This window comes from Sorex fumeus, unplaced genomic scaffold (assembly GCF_029834395.1).
Source record: "Sorex fumeus unplaced genomic scaffold, SorFum_2.1 ptg000045l, whole genome shotgun sequence".
In the NCBI taxonomy this organism is placed as follows: Eukaryota; Metazoa; Chordata; class Mammalia; order Eulipotyphla; family Soricidae; genus Sorex; species Sorex fumeus.
Window position 1 is genome coordinate 18,447,195 of NW_026606102.1, and position 19,335 is coordinate 18,466,529.

Below are 19,335 nucleotides of genomic sequence, written 5' to 3' on the forward strand. Positions count from 1 at the left end.
CCCCCATCCCCTTCATCCCACCCTGCCTCTATGGCAGGGCATTCCCTTTTGTTCTCTCTCTCCTTTTGGGTGCTGTGACCTGCAAAAGAGGCATTGAGTGGCAATCATGTTCAGTCTATAGTCTACTTTTAGCATGCTTCTCCAATCCTGGGAGGATTCTCCCAGCACCCTTTATTTGGTGTTCCCTTCATCAGTACCAAATTTTTAAGCATAAGACATTCAGTGAGCTAGTTGTTGAGATCACTGAGCAGTATACTTATAGGATGTTTTTATAATTTGTTGGAATCAATAGACAATTTAAACTCATGTAAATGCAAATAGTTTTTCCAGAAAAAAAATGGGAAGTATGACAAAACATACACTATAGGAATTTATCTGGGGATATAATCATTAAAATTTAGTTTTCCTCTCAGATATAAGTGCTGACTCCTTAATCATATATATTAGTAAATAGACTTTTAAAGACTTCATTAGTAACTAAGCACAAATGAATTTCATTTATAGCAAAAGGGGCTCTTTGCTGTAAGCCCATTTAAAAAAGCACTTCCAATAGCATTAGCACACTATAAAATACTTTCAATTTTGATTATAAATGCACCATTTTGTGTGTGTGCTCAATATTTTACTCCAGTGAATTAGAATAAAACCTAGTGCATGCAGTGCTGGCATCTAAAACTAACACAGTAAATAAATTTTAAGTTTGCAATGACTCAAGGTTCAGTTTTTACATTCAGCAAGTTTAAATTCATTCTTAATTACTGAAAACATTGCAGGTTAACTAAATTATCCTAAGTCACTGATAATGGTAATACATAAGGTAACACATAAGGTCTGTCACTGAGAAATAAAGAAAAAAATAAGAAAACTCAAGAGAACCTTTAAAAATGGGGATATGTCAAATCAGTGTTTATAATTGTTTTCTTATGATTTTAAGACAAGCATATCAAAACAGTGGCATGTTTTAATTTCAAGTTGCCAATTTTGTCTAAAGTTTTGTGAGAATGTTGCAGCAGGGTATACTACCAATGCTTGATTTGCTTAATTTGATTAAAGTTTAAAAGTACTTAACTTTAAAATCTCATTTTACCCCAAATATATTTCAGATATAGTGACATTCAAACATTTAAGTGTCAGAGTTTTTGTAATGTCTTTTGGTGAAGTTCTTAAAATGTTTGAAGAATGAATTTTAGGCTTACAGGTATTGCCAAAATTTTCAGTAACTATTGCATCAAACTGCAGCAAAAAGTATCACAAAGTCTATCATGTGCAAATGGCTTTATTCTCAAATATTAGATTTTGGTCCTTTCAAAAATGTGGAATTTAGTTCTAGGCTGCACTCAACAGTCAAGCCAATGTTGAAAACTTAAGGAAATTTTTTACCACTGTAGCACTGCACTGTCCTCCCATTGTTCATTAATTTGCTCGAGCAGGCCCAGTAACGTCTCCATCGTGAGACTTCTTGTTACTGTGTTTGGCATATCAAGTACATCACAGGTAGCTTGCCAGGTTTTGCTGTGCAGGCGAGATACTCTTGGTAGCTTGCCGGTCTCTCCGAGAGAGGTAGAGGAATTGAATTCGGGTTGGCCACATAGGCTGTGTGCAAGGCAAACGCCCTACCCGCTGAGCTGTCATACTTTGTAAAAAGCTATGGGCAAAATTTACGTTCCTTTTTATTTTAATTGAATCATGAGATACAGTTACAAAGCTGTTCATAGTCAGGTTTCAGTCATACAGTGTTCCAGCTCATACCTCCCCCAGTGGATATTTCCTACCATCAATGTCCCCAGTTTGCCACCCTTCCCCCAGCCTGCTGTCTCTCTGGCAGGCACTTTATCTCTCTTTCACTACCCCTCTTCACATACACACACACACACACACACACTTACTTTTTGGTCATTGTGATTTGTCACACGGATACTGAGAGGTTACCATGCTTGCTCCCTCACCTACTTTCGGCACGCAGTTCTAATGTAGAGTGATCATTTACAGCTATCCATATCATAGTGGGTTTTTCTCTATCCCAACTGCCTTCTTTCCCAGCACCTGAGTCTTAACTGTGGACCAATCCTCTTGGCCTGAAAACACACTGCAGAAAAGCCATTTCCACTTCTCTGTTTACTGAAGCATTATTCACAATAGCAAGGATTTGTAAACAAGCCAAGAACCTGAGAACCGATGAGTGGTTAAAGAAAATGTGGTGCTATACAATGGAATACTATGCAGCGGTTAGGAAACATGAAGTTATGAAATTCGCTTATAAATGTATGGACATGGAAAGTATCATTCTGAGTGAAATGAGTCAGAAGGAGAGGGATAAACATAGAATTATTGGACGAATTTGTGAAATTTAAAAAAATATACAGGACCCTTAAATCTCTTTAAAATAGCACTGCTAACAAAACTTAGTACCGTCAAGTACATCTACACAGTAAAGTCATATATAACAAGGCACGATATGCTTGAAAATTTATTGCATTTTAAGTGTTCACTTCTTACGCCATTGTCTGGTTAATTTTAAAGATTATGACATCCTGTCCATGTAATTCCAAGTGGGAGAGTGGTCAATCTTTGGTCAAAAATAGTGTTAATAAGAATATAAATATAATGGAAACTTCTGTAACCAAAACAATACAAACTTCACTATCAGATTTGACAGGAGGCAGTTTAAAACATATTTTTAACCTATGTGTTCTCAAAGATTTCATATGTGCCAGTTTACAAAACCTACAAGTATAAGCCATTTTAACATTGTAGTACAGTTTAAAGAGAATCATGTGAATCTGCATTAAAATTGACTGTGTGCACTGTAGAGATAATACATTGATTGAGTAGGGCACTTGGCTTGCATGTGACTAACTAGGTTCTGATCCTTGCCAGCCCATAGGGTGCCCTGAACCCCTTTAGGAGTGATCCCTGAGTGCAGAGCCAGGAATAATCCCTCATCACTGCCAGGTGTGACCCCAAAACAAAAATGGAACCAAAAATGAATAAAACTGGCTTCTTATTCTTTCTGCTCATATTTTTTTCAGCACTAACAGGTACTAAGATCACAATCGTAAGCAGTTTTCTCCTCACAGTATAAATATTAATATCATGAAATATAATTTTTAGTAGGCTCTAGAGTTATTATTAAAATAAGACTAGCAAATCTAATTAAAAGGGATCTGGTATTCTTTTTAATCATACATAAGCTTTTTATTTTGTAAATGGAGTGAGAGTGCTAAGCGATCATTTCTTACGCTACAGCACAGACTAGTGGCCCCTTTAGTGGTACCTTCGGGACACCTCCTAGAGAAGCCACTTGTTCGGCTATCCGATTTTCAAGATGTAGCAAATAGAGTCTGCAGTATATTTGCATAGGTGCAATAGCAAATCCTTTGACAAATGCCAAAGATGAGCATTTAGATATAGCGGAGCTATTATTTATTACATTCTTTTAAGCAGATTATGTAAATCACTTGTTCTACTTAATGTTTTTATTGTATGTGCACCCATAAAATTGTCACTTTGTGCTTATAAATTGAGAGAAACCTAGACAAAGATTTAAGTAACCTGTTAGCATTTAGTATGCATTTCTTTATAACGGAATTATCAGCAACTTCATAGAGATATATTGTAGCCAAATGGATTTAGAAAATGTTTATGTTACTTGTAAGAAGCAAAACAGTTTAATTGCACTCATTTGAATTTGAGAATGTCCAAAGAAAGAAAATAAAAGGTTGCTTTGTTTTTTTAATTTTGATAATCTAATAAAAATCTGTTTTTCTTTCCTGTTTTTCGATATTTATTTTTAAAGTTGTATTTACATAGCAGATTCTAGAGAAGTATTATTATCTGTTCCAAGAGAGAATCATTCAGTTTTTTTTCTTTGTTCTATTGTTTTTGTTATTTTCCCTTGGGGCCATGTATAGCAGTGCTCAGGGCTGCTCCTGGCTTGTTGTTCAGGAGTTCTCCGGCATTACTCAGGAGAGCAGGTGTGGTGCCAGGAATTGAACCTGGGTCTCTCGCGTGCACAGCATGTGCTCCAGCCCACTGAGCCACTTTCTGTTTGCCTTAACTCTAAGGAATAAACATGACTGAATTTTAAATGATATATATTGTAAACACTTAGTTTTGATTTATATAATTTTTCTTTATTCAGAAAGGAAGAAAATGTCTTTTAATCTTTGTGTTATCATCTAGAGATAAGGAAAGCTTACTATCTTTATGTGCTGTGTGAAAAGATTTATTTTTTACTCCTCTGACTATAAGTCATCTTTGTTTTTGTATGCCCACAGATTCCATTCTGATTGGTGTTCACCTCCAAACTGTGAAGAGATTCATGACCGGGTAAAAAATGTCTTGAAATTATATCGGGCGCATCCAAGATATTTATATGTTAATTTATAAAAAATTTCTGTTGAAGACTTTATAGATCATGCAAGAAAGCCACTAAAGATGCTTAAAGCTTGCAATGGTCAGTCATTCGGATGGGAAGAGAGTGATACAGTTGCCATATGATGGAAATTCATGTGTTTAACTAAAGGGCAGCACGTCTAACATCCTGGTTGACCGTAGTCATGCAAAAATATTTGACACAGCATCTGAACGGAAAACAATTTTAATTATAATTATCTCAGAGAATAGTGACCTAGTGATAATTATCTCAAAGTCTTCAAAATTTGGAAAAAAATTTTAGTACACAGAAATTCCATTTTTTGCAAATAGATTTGGTTCTGAATGGTGGAATGAAGGATGGTGAGAAATTTGTATTTTGAAGGAGGTTTATTTATTTCTCTTTGATGGACTTTTGCAGCACTTCTGTCTACTTTAGTCTACTAGGCTCATATCAACAGTGCTAGCTTTCAGGGTTAAGTGGAAGATTTCACTTTATGACTCCAGCCAATTGTAGTATGATTAGAGTATGATTTCACTGGTGAGTCCACGTTGCAAGATCAGTAGCCTAGATTCAGTTGATAGTAAAAGGGAGGGCACAGACCACTAAGAGGGGGCTCCTGAGACCTTCCCTCTAGAGGAGATGGGCAATGGACCAAGGATTCCCCACAGAGGTCTGTTCATAGTTGTTTGTCTAATGTTTATTGTTAAGTAAAAAGTTGTTTTAAAAATTGTTTGAATAATTGTTTAACAATTGTATTAATATAGGCTGTTTCTGATGACTAGTGAATATGTTTATTGTCCTTGTATATCTTCAGGTTTTTAATTTTTGGCATAGAACTGACATGTATCACTTTGTAAATTCAAGGTGTACAACTGGGTAATTCTTCTTATAATTGTAAACTCTTAGGATTTACTCTAAGTAGCTTTCCTATATACCATACAGCATGCTAACAATACTCATGTATGTTGCATTCCCTGTCCTTATAACTGGAATTTTGTATCTGTTGACCAGCTTCCTACACACATATATTCTTTATGCTTCTTCAAGTTATTTAACCATATTTGTACTGGAATATCTTCTTTCACCTTTTGGTTGTTGTTAAGAGTTCCAAGTACATGTTTTGATATGAGCCTTTGATAGCTGTGTTTTGCAGTTTCTACCCCACCTCTTTCCTGATCTGTGTCTTGCCTTTTCAGCCCTTCATTTCGTGGGGTGGAGTGGTTTTGCTTAGGGGACCATATTTGGAGCTGCGTATTAACACTAGTTGGCCACATAAAAGGCAAGAATATTACCTATTTACTATCTTTCTGGTCCCAAGTTTTTAAATTTTTGCTCAAACAACTTAAATAACCCAAGCAGGTAAGGCATTTGCCTTGCACATGGCCAACTGGGGCGACCCGGGTTCGGTTCCTCTACCCCTCTGGAAGAGCCCAGCAAGCTAGCAGGAGTATCTTGCCCGCACAGCAAAGCCTGGCAAGCTACCTGTGACATATTCGATATGCCGAACACGGTAACAACAAGTCTCACAACTGGACACATTACTGGTCCCGCTCGAGCAAATCGATGAATGGGAGTACAGTGCTACAGTATTTTTAGAATTTTTGTCTACCTTGAGTTTCTACTACGTTTTCTCCTCCTAAAGACTCTTCTATTTCTTTCTTTACTTTCACGATTATATGCTCTATTGGCATGATGTTTTTTCTGTAGTGGTAGGTAATAAGTTTTCAAAAAGTTTAATTTTCATGACTATAAATCGTTTCTATGTTTCTGTTTTTCTCTGGTTCTGTTATATTTTTCTTTAGTAATATTTTATAACAATATTGATAATAGTATAGTTATAATGCAGTTTTTTTAATGGGGTCCAGACCCATTGGTGCTCAGAGCTTACTCCTGACTCTGCACCTAGGGATCACACCTACTGGGCTCTGGGGATTATATTGGGTGCCAGGAATATAAACCCGGTTTGGCTGCATGCAAGGCAAGTGCCATACCTGCTGTTCTATTACTCCAGACCTGCTATACCATTGTACTATGCAATCCTTTTAGTAAGTTCATATGTGTATTTTCTTTTAAATCTTTGTTTTTTACCTACATAATTAAAGTATTTACCTGTGAGTAGAACATGAGTTTTACTTTTTTTAAGAATAAAAATGTAGAGATTGAAGAAGTAGTGAGTAGGGTGCTTTCCTTACACGTGACTGACCTGGGTTTGATCACAAGCACTCCTGGTGATCTGAGTCCTACCACTATGAGTGATCACAGAGCTGTGAGTCAGTGCTGAGCACTGCTGGGTGTGACCCAAAAAACAAAAACAAAAACAAAAATCTAGAATTTTCTGTAGATAATGTTGTTGTTTGGATCAGTAGTTACACTTACATGTTTCTTATTTTTTTATGGTTAGTAATTGTTTAAAGGTAAAGGTAAAGGGCTGGAGCGATAGCACAGCGGTAGGGCGTTTGCCTTACTAGCGGCCAACATGGCCGACCCGAGTTCGATTCCTCCGCCCCTCGCGGAGAGCCTGGCAAGCTACCGAGAGTATTCGATATGCCAGACACAGTAACAACAAAGTCTCCAATGGAGACGTTACTGGGCCCGCTCGAGCAAATTGTTTAAATTCTTGCTGTTGGTTACCCTAGGTATTTCAACATACATGTATGCCAAATTATTTATTTATTTATTAATAATTTGGGACTAAAACCTGCTTTTGCATATCTAGTATCATATGTTCAAATTCTACTGTAGCACTGTTCTCCGGTTGTTCATCGATTTGCTCGAGCGGGCACCAGTAATGTCTCTATTGTGAGATTTGTTGTTGCTGTTTTTTGGCATATCGAATATACCATGGGGAGCTTGCCAGGCTCTGCCATGCGGGTAGGATACTCTCAGTAGCTTGCCAGGCTCTCTGAGAGGGACGAAGGAATGAATCCTGGTCAGCCGTGTGCAAGGCAATGCCCTACCTGCTGTGCTATCACTCCAGCCCGTTCAAATTCTACAGATATAAAAATCCTCATTTTATTTTTTAGTAATGTCTATCCAATGCCCTCCTCTTAATTTCACGTTCCCATCTTAAGTCATTTACCTTCTCTCTAAAGAACTCCCTTTAAGTGCCCCTCATTCACTGCTGGTGGTAATGTTGTCTGGTCCAACTTTCTTTGGATACAATATGGACACTTCTCAAAAAACTAGGAATTGAGCCTTCCATATGACCTAGCAATTCCACTTCTGGGCATCTACTCCAGGGATCCGAAAGCACAACTCTGGAAAGACATTTGTACCCTATGCTCATTGCAGCACTATTCACTGTAGCCAAAATCTGGAAACATGATTGGATCTTTAGGATCATGAAGGATCAAAATCTTTATCATGATTGAATAAAGAAACTATGATACTATGGTACACAATGAAATACTACTCAGCTGTAAGAAGAAGATGAAATTTGCTGCTACGAGGATGTTGCTGGAGAGTATTAATGCTGAGTGAAGTTATTCAGAAGGAGAGGGACAGCACAGGATCATCTTTCTCATTTGCAAGATATGAAGAAACTAGGGGAATAACAAATACCCAAAGGCAACAGAGACTGAGAACTTGGGTCTTCAGTAGAAAGCTTACTACAGGGTAGAGGGGATGGGGTGACTGACACTGGGACAATAGAGGGAAGTAGACACCTGGTTGGAGGGTATGATACTGGAATAATTCATGTATGAAATTTTATTAATAACAGATTGTAAACCATAGTGTCCAAAATAAAAAATAAAAATAAATAAGGAACTCCGTTTAATGCTGCTTTATTGTCATTCTGCTGGCTACAAGTTACAGTTTATTTGAAATCATTGGCATTTTGAGGAAACCATTGTCGTTTTTGACTGACTGCTTTTTTTTTCTGTTGAAAACTAAACAAGGGATTTCCCGTTAATTTTGACTTGATTCCCAGCACCACATGTTCCTCTAAGCATCACTGGGTACAACCCTGGAGGCTGGAATGCCTTAGGTGACCCTTGGCACTGCAGGGCACACGCAGCACAGTGTTCTCTGGCCCTGGCTGGCATTGAACCACCAACCAGGATGGAAGAGAATCATCTCAGATTCCCCTGGGCCAAACAAGGAGAAAAACAGAACACCAGTTTCAGGAGGTCTCTGTGATGAGTTCTTCCAAACCTGTAAGGAAAACAGTACCATTCTTTGTTCTATTTATCAGACTGTAGAATTTCAGAGAAACAACTTGATACCTCTCTATGAGTTTGATACCATACCTGCCACCAATGTTCCAGTGCCACACAATCAGTGGAAAGACATTTCTACTCATTCTTTTTGCTCTCCTCCCAATCATAGCTGTAGCAGTAGAATCACTTTTTAAAATGTCACAGAAAATAAACTACCAATAACTGCAGACATTTATATCCAATAAAGCATCCTACAAAACAGTAAAATCAAAATCATTTCAAATAAACTAGATTGAAATTTATAGTCAGCAGGACATGAAAAGAAGTTAAGAGAGTTTTTTTTGGGCAGAAGGAAGCTGACAAGAGTTAAGATGGTAACAAAGTGGCAGGGGGGTGAGGAGAGCAAATTCACAAAAGAAGGAATTTTGGCATTTTATTTCTATTTCACATGAGTTGAAATCATTTGAAATTGTTGTTGACTTCCTTATTTTACTTAGCATAGTCACTTCAAATTCCATCCATTTCTCCTAAAAGGTGTGGCTCATTGTTTCAGTATTTCATCGTCTTTGATGCTCATATGGATATATAAGCACAACCATTCTATGAAATTAATGTTTTCATGTGCTTTTGGAAAATGCTACTGGATCATAAAGAATTTTCGTTTTTATCTTCAAAGAACTCTTCATACAATTTTCTATAGTGTTTGCACCAATTTACATACAGTCTGACCAACAGTAGACCCAGAGTTTTTCTTTCTACATTTTCACGAACCTTGTGGCTTCCAGTCATTTTCATATAGGCCATTTTCACAGATACAAGGTGATATCTCAAAGTAATATTGATTTGCATCCCCCTAATGAACATTTGTTTATGAGTTTCTGGGCCATCTATGTCTTTTTTTGAAAAGTGAAAGATTTATGCAATTTGAAGAGAAAATCAGCTATATATGTCTTTTTTTTAAGAACTGTCAAGATCTTTGTCCATTTTTTGCATTACTGTTGAGTTGTGAGTTCTTTATATATTTGGATACCAACACTTTTTTTTTATTAAATGTGATGTAAGTATATCTTGTTCTGGGGCTGGAGAAACAGTACAGTGGGTAGGACACTGGCCTTGTAGACATCCCATATGGTCCCCTGATCCCTACAGGAATGATTATTGAGCCAGGAGTAACCTCTGAATACCACCAGGTGTGGCCCCAAACAACACATTTATTTTCTAATTCTTTTTCTAATTCCTTTGTTGCATGTTTTATTTCTACAAGTAGTTTCTTTTGATATGTAAATATTTCTTTTGATATGTAAATTGTTTTAAATTTTATTTAATCTCAATTTTTCAGTCTTATTATCCTTAAAATGGATTTTAGTCTCCAGTTACATTTCTAATATCAGGGTCTTGGAGCATAGATATGCCTATGCTTTCTTCTGTGGAACAGGTCACCTATTCTTATTTCTAGTTAGTTTGTAGGTTTGCCCTTCAAGTCCTAGACTCACAAAATATCAATCTTAAACATTCTTGAAAAAAAAAACAAACCAAAAAACCTTCCCAGTTGATTACATAAAGTCAATATTTATCCTAATGGCAAAACAAGAGTGAAAAGAAGTACATAATATTTACAGAAGACTACAAAAATTAAAAATACATATCAAAATTTCTCATGCACACATATATAAAAACATTAATAAATCACCTCAACATATAAAAATTAATGAACTTTAAATCATGTTGAAATAAAATTAAGCAGTATAATAAAAATAAAAGTACATTATAATCAAGTGGACAATACAGAAATGCAGTGCATATTTATTCTTTCGATAGTTAAAATAGGACAGTATTTATCTTTTCTTTGTTAGCATCATAGAAAAAATATCCAGCAAATGTCTACATTTATGGGGTAGAGGAAGCTTTCTAAGCTTAATAGAGCATCTTTGGATACGCTATGGTCATACCGCCAGACCCTGCGCGAGGCTGTTTCATTGGGGGCAACCTGGAGGATATGAGGACCCTCCTCACCCCAACAGAGCCAGCCCCAGCGGCTGAAAACCAGAACTCAATCACCACTATGCTCACGGCTGCTCTCCACATACTGAAACAAGCCTCACCCATAAGTAAATCTAATCCTAGACATCTCATACTTTACACCACCAATATACCTAGAGTAATATACCACATTTGATGGGGTTTAAAGTAGGAAGCAACCAATCTTAAGGGAAAATATATTTATACAGACATAGATATAAGCATACAAGTCTCAAACTTTAACATGTTGCTAAACTCTTATATAAGAGCTTAATGGTTCCTGAGTGAAATACAACAATCCTAACACACTTTCCTTTGAGAAACCTTTTATTGTCTCATTTTTAGTGGATTATTCAGAACAAGTAATAGCACTGTCCTCCCCTTTTTCATAGATTTGCTTGAGCTGGCCCAGTAACATCTCCATTTTTGAGACTTGTTACTATGTTTGGCATATCGAATACATCACGGGTAGCTTGCCAGGCTTTGCCGTGCAGGCAAGATACTCTCGGTAGCTTGCCAGGGTCTCTGAGAGGGGCGGAGGAATCGAACCCGGCTCAGTTGAGCCGGCCACGTGCAAGGCAAACGCCCTACCGCTGTGCTATCGCTCATAACAAGTAATACAAAATAAATTACTTTGGTTCACTTTGGGGGCAGGATTTGGGGTCCAGGATGGAAATATGGTGATGGGAGGGTGTAACAGTAGTAGGATTGGTGTTCGAATATTACATGTAATCAAAAATTGTGAACAACTTTAGAAAAATTTTTAAAAGAGCATCTTTGGGAAATTCAGCTAACATTTTGTTTTATGGTGGAGAACTAAATGCTTTCACGTCAAGTTTAGAGACAAGGGAAGGGTGCCTTTACAATTTCTTTCCCATTATATTGGGAATTTTAATACAGATTTAAAAAAAAAAAAAGATAGCGCTGTAGCCCTGTCCTCCCATTGTTCATAGATTTGCTCAAGCGGGCCCAGTAACGTCTCCATTGTGAGACTTGTTGTTACTGTTTTGGGCATATCAAATACATCGTGGGTAGCTTGCCATGCTTTGTCGTGTGGGCGAGATACTCTTGGTAGCTTGCAGGGCTCTCTGAGAAGGGCGGAAAAATCGAACCTGGGTTGGTGGGGCCAGCCGCATGCAAGGCAAACACCCGACTGCTGTGCTATTATTACCCCCCCCCAAAAAAAAGATATAAAATATAAATTGGTTGGAAAGGAGAAACAAAACTACATTCAAAGAGGATACTTGAATCCGAACATAGCAAAGATGTACACATGCTTAGAGATTGACAGAGCTGTACACTGAAAAATGCCATTTGGACATAGATCAGATCAAAGTTCACATTGGTCCAACTTAAAGAATACTTAGGCAATCTTAAATAAGAAACTAGGTTTTTAGGGTTTTTTTTTTTAAAGGTAAAGGTAAAGGCCCTCCCGTTGATCGTCGATTTGCTCGAGCGGGCCCAGTAACGTCTCCATTGGAGACTTTGTTGTTACTGTGTCTGGCATATCGAATACTCTCGGTAGCTTGCCGGGCTCTCCGAGAGGGGCGGAGGAATCGAACTCGGGTCGGCCATGTTGGCCGCTTGTAAGGCGAACGCCCTACCCGCTGTGCTATCGCTCCAGCCCAGGGTTTTTTTTTAACTTTGTAGAATATACAACATTTCTGGGGCAGTAAAAAAAAATCTCTGTGAATCTTAAACTTTTAACTTTAATTTTAAATCAATACGGTAGCACAGCGGGTAGGGCGTTCGCCTTACAAGCGGCTAACATGGCCGACCCGAGTTCGATTCCTCCGCCCCTCTCGGAGAGCCCGGCAAGCTACCGAGAGTATTCGATATGCCAGACACAGTAACAACAAAGTCTCCAATGGAGACGTTACTGGGCCCGCTCGAGCAAATCGACGATCAACGGGAGGGCCTTTTTTACTTTACAGAGGAAAAAAAAGTCTGACCATTATTTAAAAAGGGTTTACCATTACACTTACATTATGTGTGTGTTGAGTAAACTCTCTTGACAGCTGAGTCAGATTTGTTAATATGGTTCAGTTTTACGTTTTCTTTGTGAGGGGGACCAAACCCACTTGTGCTCAGGGCTTACTCCTGGCTCTGCACTCAGGAATTACCCCTGGTGGGCTTAGGACTGAATGAGTTGCCAGGGGCCGAACTATGTATATTGACTGTATTGAAGGCAAACACCCTACTCACTGCACTATCTCTCCAATTTCTGGTTCAGCTTTACTTTATACTGATTTTTTTTCTTGACTAAGTTCTAGTTGAGACAAGTTTTAAAAATAATTCATTGTGATTTGCCTGTTTTATTTAGCCTGTTCTAATGTACATATCTGTGAATTATAAATATCTTTGTTTCTAGTAACACTTTAAAAAATTCTACTTTATTTGATATTGCTATACCTAAAATGGTTTTATTTGATTAGCGTTTTGCAGGTACTATCTTTTTACTCTTTCAACTTTTCAGTTTATATTTAAGTGGTTTATTTTACTAACTTCTCTTAACTTAAAGTAGTGACTTGATTTTAATTGTAAGATTTATTGATCTGCTAATATTTAATATATTAGTATATTTTGTATAAACTATTTTGTTTTCCTTCTATTTTAACTTCCTTTCATTAATTATGTTTTTTAATTTTTTCAAGTTAGCTTGGACATTTTCATTTTTCTATTTTGTTATATTAAAGGCTAAATATGTATACTTATTAAAGTTTAGTAAATTTAATAAAGGGCGTGTTAGTTTTATCTTCCTCATTACTGAACATACTGTTATCCTTTTTTTAACTGTTTGCTTATGTTATCATATATTATGTTGTCTGTAAATGATACTCATTTATTTATTTATTTATTTATTCTTTTAAAGTTATTTATTAAATCACCATGAAAAAGGTTACAAAGCTTTCAGGTTTAAGTCTCGGTCATACAATGATCAAACACCCCTCCCCTCACCAATAATTATTTTTCACCACCAAGAACCCAAATATACCCCCCACCCCTCCCGAGGACTGTGAGGCAGATGATTTCTACTTAACTCTCTCTCTACTTTGAATACATTCATTATTTCGACAAAAGATGCGCCATTATTGTTTGGAATTTTCCCCCCAACAATCAGAAGTGATGAAAAGATATTGTGAAGTAATTTGTTTTCTATTGCTGGTTATGAAAACCCTATGATGTTGTGTGGCCGCGATATAGCGACCACACAATTTTGGATTTCTGATACTTTAAGTCTGGAGGGATTTCTTCCAAGAGTCGGATAATTATGAGATTGGTTTTTGTGCATCTGGTGCCATGGCTGTGCCAGAGAGTCCCTCATTGTCACTCATGGCCTCGGTTGGGTGTGAAGGATGAGCCAGTTCCTACCCCCTTCCCATGAGGATGCAGTTGCCCCGTCACCGCCGGCTCATACCTGGCTTTCCAATAAGCTCTGAGGCAGCGGCCACCATGCTGCCGGAGGTTGGGGGGAGGTGGAAGAGACAGACACCCTTTCCCTACCGGGAGGGGGGGCAATGCGCCAGAGTTTAATGCATAGTCTATTCACATTTCTGCCACAAGCTGCTGGGCTCTGGATTACTTCCATGTGCCTCTGGTGCCATGGCCATGCCAGAGAGCCGCTCGTGGGGGGAAACTCATGGCCTCGGTTGGGCGTGAAGGACCACTGATACTCATTTAAATATAATCATGTTTTATCATTTTGTGACTGTTCACCTAGCATCTCCAAGCTTTCCTGTAATTACTTTTTGTGGCATTATTATAGTATCTCCTTTAATGTTAGTAGATATGAATTCTCCCAGATTTGTTCATTTTTTTCTTTTATCTATAAGTTTATTTTACCAAAAAATTATATATATTCTGTAGACTTTTTATATTTGTTTAGGGCCCACACCCAGCAGTGCTCAGGGGTTAGTGCTCAGGGGTTACTCCTAGCTCTGTACTCAGAAATTGCTCCTGCAGGTACTCAATGGACCATATGGGACACCAAGAATCCAACCTGGGTCAGACAGGTACAAGGAAAATGCCTTAGCCACTGTACTATTGCTCCAGCCCCTATCGTCTGTAGAGTTATAAGTTGGCAGTTATTTTCACCTATTAAACACTCTTATTATTTGTGTAGTGTAGCTGGCTGTTGGTCATATTGCTACTTTGAACCTGTTGGTTTTAATTTTTAAGCTTTAATAGCTGATCATGGGGTGTTTTCAAATTTAAATTGAAATATTATTACAGAAGTATTTACATGTAAAGACAATAAAATTTAAAGAATAAGCTAAACTTTCTAAAATTTTGCTGTTACACCTGGTAGTCTCGCCCACATGGCAAAGCCTGGCAAGCTACCCATGACGTATCCGATATGCCAAAAACAGTAACAACAAGTCTCACAATTTATTGTGAGACATTACTGGTGCCTGCTCGAGCAAATTGATGAACAACGGGAGGACAGTGCTACAGTGCTACAATGCTACACCTCGTAGTAGCCAGGGTTAATTTCTGGCTCTGTACTCAAGGATCACTTCTGGTGTTACGTGGGGGACCATCATTTTTTAAAAAGTAAACATCCCATGAAACACCGTTCTATTGAAATACACCATCTAGCCAGAAACCTAAGTAACACTCCATGTTGACCAGTAAAATTACAACCTCTTTTGGCTGCTAAGAGTAACCCAGTCTCCTGATTTTAATGGAATCCATCACTTTTGTTCCAGCACTGTTTTACTTGAATTTTTATTATTGAAAGAACTGAATCATTTATTGAGTTTCCTGTAAGATTTTGGTGTAGTTGAAAATTCTTTTTTCTATAACATTTAAGTTTGTAGTGGTATCTAGAGAATTAATCAATTTTTTTAGTTTTTGTTTTCAAGAACTGAGTATCTTTCAGCAGCAAGCACATAATAGGTCATTCATATTTCCTCTCTTGCTCTCTGTAGCAATTCCAGATGCTGAGATATACTGAAAGAGAGTTAAAAAACTGGTGCTGCTCCAACTTTGCCACACATTCCTCATATATTTGCTAGAATGCTTCTAAAAATAAAACTTTCTTTAGTCACTCTGTGTCCATGTCAATAATTGAAAAGCAAAATGAAATTATACCATTTCTTTTTCTAATTTTCATAATAAAGGTTTTTATTCTTTAACACCCTTCCAAGGTGGGAAACTTAGTTTCACATTTTATTTTATTTTAAAATTTTTATATTTTTGGTTTGTTTTGAGGGACTACAGTATGGGATCAGACCCTAGTGTAATGCATGCCCTACCCTGCTTTACTATTGTTCTGACCCCAAATGTTTGGTTCTTTGACAACCAAACTTGGAAGTGCTGAGGACTTTTTTGTGTCTCTGTGCTCATGGATAGCTCCTGCAAGTGTGCAAGGGCCCACGTGTGGTGCCGGGGATCAAACTAGGTAGGCTGCATTTAGGCAAGCACCTTACTCACTATACTATATCTTTGGCCCTTTATTCTTAGATCTTTCTTAAGTTACAAACTTGCAAATAATAATTGTTTGTTGTCTTTATGCCTTAAAATTAATTTTGGATTAATATAAAGTTCTTGACATACATGATTATTTTAAATAGGTTACTTGATTTTCCCTCAGTAGAATGTTACCATCAATGTTAGCTTAAAATTAAATTTTCTTTGCCTTATAAAATTTCTCTTAAAATTTATCATATTTTTGTGAATATGCTCTTAAATTATCATTCTCAGTATTTGACCTTAACTATCTCTCTTGGTTGTACTTTCTCTTTCTGCTTGTTCCTTTTGTTTCTTTTTGGACCTAAGAGGTTAGCTTAGGTCCAAAGATTAGCTTTGGACTATCTATGTGCCCTGCATGCAGGAGTCCTAGTTTAATCCCCAGCACTGTATGAACCTGTAAACACCACTGAGTGTGTCCCTAACACAAAGCAAATGATTATGCATGTGTTGGACCTTATTTGCACATAATGTGTATTTCATGCTCAAAGTTTTGTCATGTCCTCATTTCCATAAAATAACATCCTTGTTATTTTGTCTTGTCCTATGATATGCCGTGATTATTCATTCACTTTTGTTACATTTTATTTTTTGTTGTTTTTATGCCACACCTCGCTGTGCTTGGGTTGACTTCTGACACTACACTCAGAGATTACTCCTGGTGGTGCTCAGGGGACTGTGTAGGGTGCCAGGGATCAAACCTGGATCGGCCTTGTGCAGAGTGAGCACATTACCCTCTGTATTATCTCTCTAGTCCAAATTCATTTACTTTTAGTCTGATCTTTTTGTGAAATTAACTTTTAATTCCTTATTCTGATTTTTTCATGTTTAACTTTTTTCTTGGTTTTTAAAATATCCATTGCATTTTTAAAGACTGAATTTTTTTCTTATCACTATCGCTATCACCCCGTTGTTCATCAATTTGCTCGAGCGGGCGCCAGTAACATCTTTATTTGTCCCTGTCACATGCTAGTGTAGCCCGATGGCATATTGGGGGCTCTTGCAAGGTCAGGGGAATGAGTACACCACGGGTAGGTTGCCAGGCTCTGCCGTGCGGGCAGGATACTCTCGGTAGCTTGCCGGGCTCTCTGAGAGGGATGGAGGCTTTTGGGGCAGCCTCTAATCACCTTTACAGGTGTTCCCAGTCAGGCATATATGTGGGCACTGCCGGGTTCTCTGAGAGCGAGAACTAGACAATAAGAGGTCTTTTTTCTTAGATTATTAGGGAATTGAATAGAATTCTTAAATGGCTCCCAGTTATTCTCGTGTGCTAGTATTCTCACCCTTAGGTAGTTTCGTCTCAGCATATCACAAATAGGGCTGACTTGTGCAAGTAGTAGGCTATTGCAGAAAGGATAGTGTGATTTATTCAACTAGATCATAAAAAATGTTGATATTCCATCTTGTTTTCTCATAAGATCACTTAACTATGGACAAGTCAATTATTAGGTTATGATGACATGGTAATTTATTTTCCATCTATTTTGTGAGTGCATATGTGTGTGTGTGTGTGTGTGTGTGTGTGTGTGTGTGTGTGTACATATATATATGCTTTCTTTGATAGTTTCTTTTTTGGTCTTACCTTCACTCTTTAAACATCTTATAAAATTTAATTAATTCATGCTGAATATTATTTCGAAAATATTTTCCTGAAGAAGGGGACATTATTTAGATTCTTTCCTAATTTTTATAGTTTCAGAGCTCTCTTTTTTTCTTTGATTTTATCATATGTTCCAGAAGTATCACAACTTGAGTTTTGAAAAATTCCTGGATTTCTTTTTCTTCTCAACTTTTTTTTTGCAAGATTCTTTTTTTAAAAAATAATTTATTTATTTATTGAATCACTGTGGGAAAAGTTACAAAGCTTTCAGGTTTAGGTCTCAGTCATGCAAATATCAAACATATTTCCCTTTAGCAATACTTATTTTTTACCACAAAGAACCCCAATAAAACCCCACCCCTACCCCTCCCAATGCCTGTGAGGCAGATGAATTCTAATTAACACACTATCTACTTTGATTACATTCATTGTTTCGATAAAAGATGCACCATTATTTTTTAGAGTTTACCGCCCCCCCCCCCCTAAATCAGACCTGCTAAAAAAGCATTGTGAAATGATTTGCTTTCTACAGCTGGGTTCAAGAATTAAATGATGTTGGATTTGGAATTTTGTTAGTTTTGGATTTCTGCTATTTTACTTATTAACCCTGGAAGTATTTCTGCTGAAAGTCAGATAGTTAAGAGATTGGTTTCTGTGCTCTGGAGTCGTGGCTGTGCTGGAGAGCCGTTCATGGGGGGCAACTGGTGACCTCGGTAGGGCGTGAAGGACAGGCGGGAACGCCCCCCTTCCCATGAGGTTTTTGTCGCCCCCGACCCCCGGCTCATACCTGCTGTCCACAAGGCTCCCATGCGGCCACCATCTTTCTTTCCAGAGGGGGGAGGGCGGAAGGGAGCAACACCCTTTCCCCTCCAGGCAGACATGATGGCCTGGATTGACGCATAGTCCGTTCACTTTTCTGCTCCAAGCTTAAGCCTGATTTTCAGGGAGAAACGTTGGATGATTTACTTCCCATTGATCACTTTGTATATATGGAGATGTCTTATACACGGCTTATGTGGCCGCGCGGTTTGGAGGAAAAGTCCTAGTTCCCGCATACTCGAGCTATGCTTGTAGAGGCTTCTGGTCACTGGGGTTCCATCTGGGGGAGGCGGGATGCGGCACCTACCCCATCTGGGACTTCCCGGTGATCTCAGCTCTTTTTGGAACCTGGTGTCTTCTCCGGGAGCTGTGGAGCCAGCCCCCCACGTGGCCTTTCTTCTCTGTGGCTGTGTGCTGTAAAGATGGCGCTGGGGGGCGGGCTCTTCTCAACTTTTATATAGAATTTTTCTTTCATTTCTCTCCTCAATTTGGATTCTTTTCCCAGATGTGTCTATACAGTGTAAAGTTTTATCTTCGAAGATGACTGGCTTGCTAGTTTTGAGAGTTAATGGGTCCCAGACTACTACAGCTTCCTTCAATATTTACTGCAAACCCTTTGTGCTCATATCATGGAAATTTGGGAAAACCTCTTCCAATTTTAGTTGCTATTCTTAAATTCCCTCAACAAGCTTTTGAGTCGATACTTTTGTGTTAATTTTATGTTACTGACTTAACCAGTGCCTCAGTGCTTTCTTCTGATTTCTCCTCAACAGATGCTCTTACACAAACTCATAATTATTAGTGGATTGTTCCCGTCTTCTCATATTTTGGGCGATTATGATATATCTTGTCACATAATTTTGTTGAGGATATTTCAGTAGGCTTTT

General features: G+C 37.9%; 1 protein-coding gene across 1 annotated transcript in view; it reads left to right on the forward strand.

Annotated features, from left to right (window-relative positions):
- SPATA6 (spermatogenesis associated 6) overlaps positions 1-19,335 on the forward strand; it is an 85,681-nt gene that overhangs the window by 50,639 nt on the left and 15,707 nt on the right. Inside the window, exon 11 of the mRNA XM_056122224.1 lies at positions 4,278-4,329. Within this exon, the coding sequence (XP_055978199.1) occupies positions 4,278-4,329 (52 nt within the window). The remainder of the gene's footprint in view (positions 1-4,277; positions 4,330-19,335) is intronic.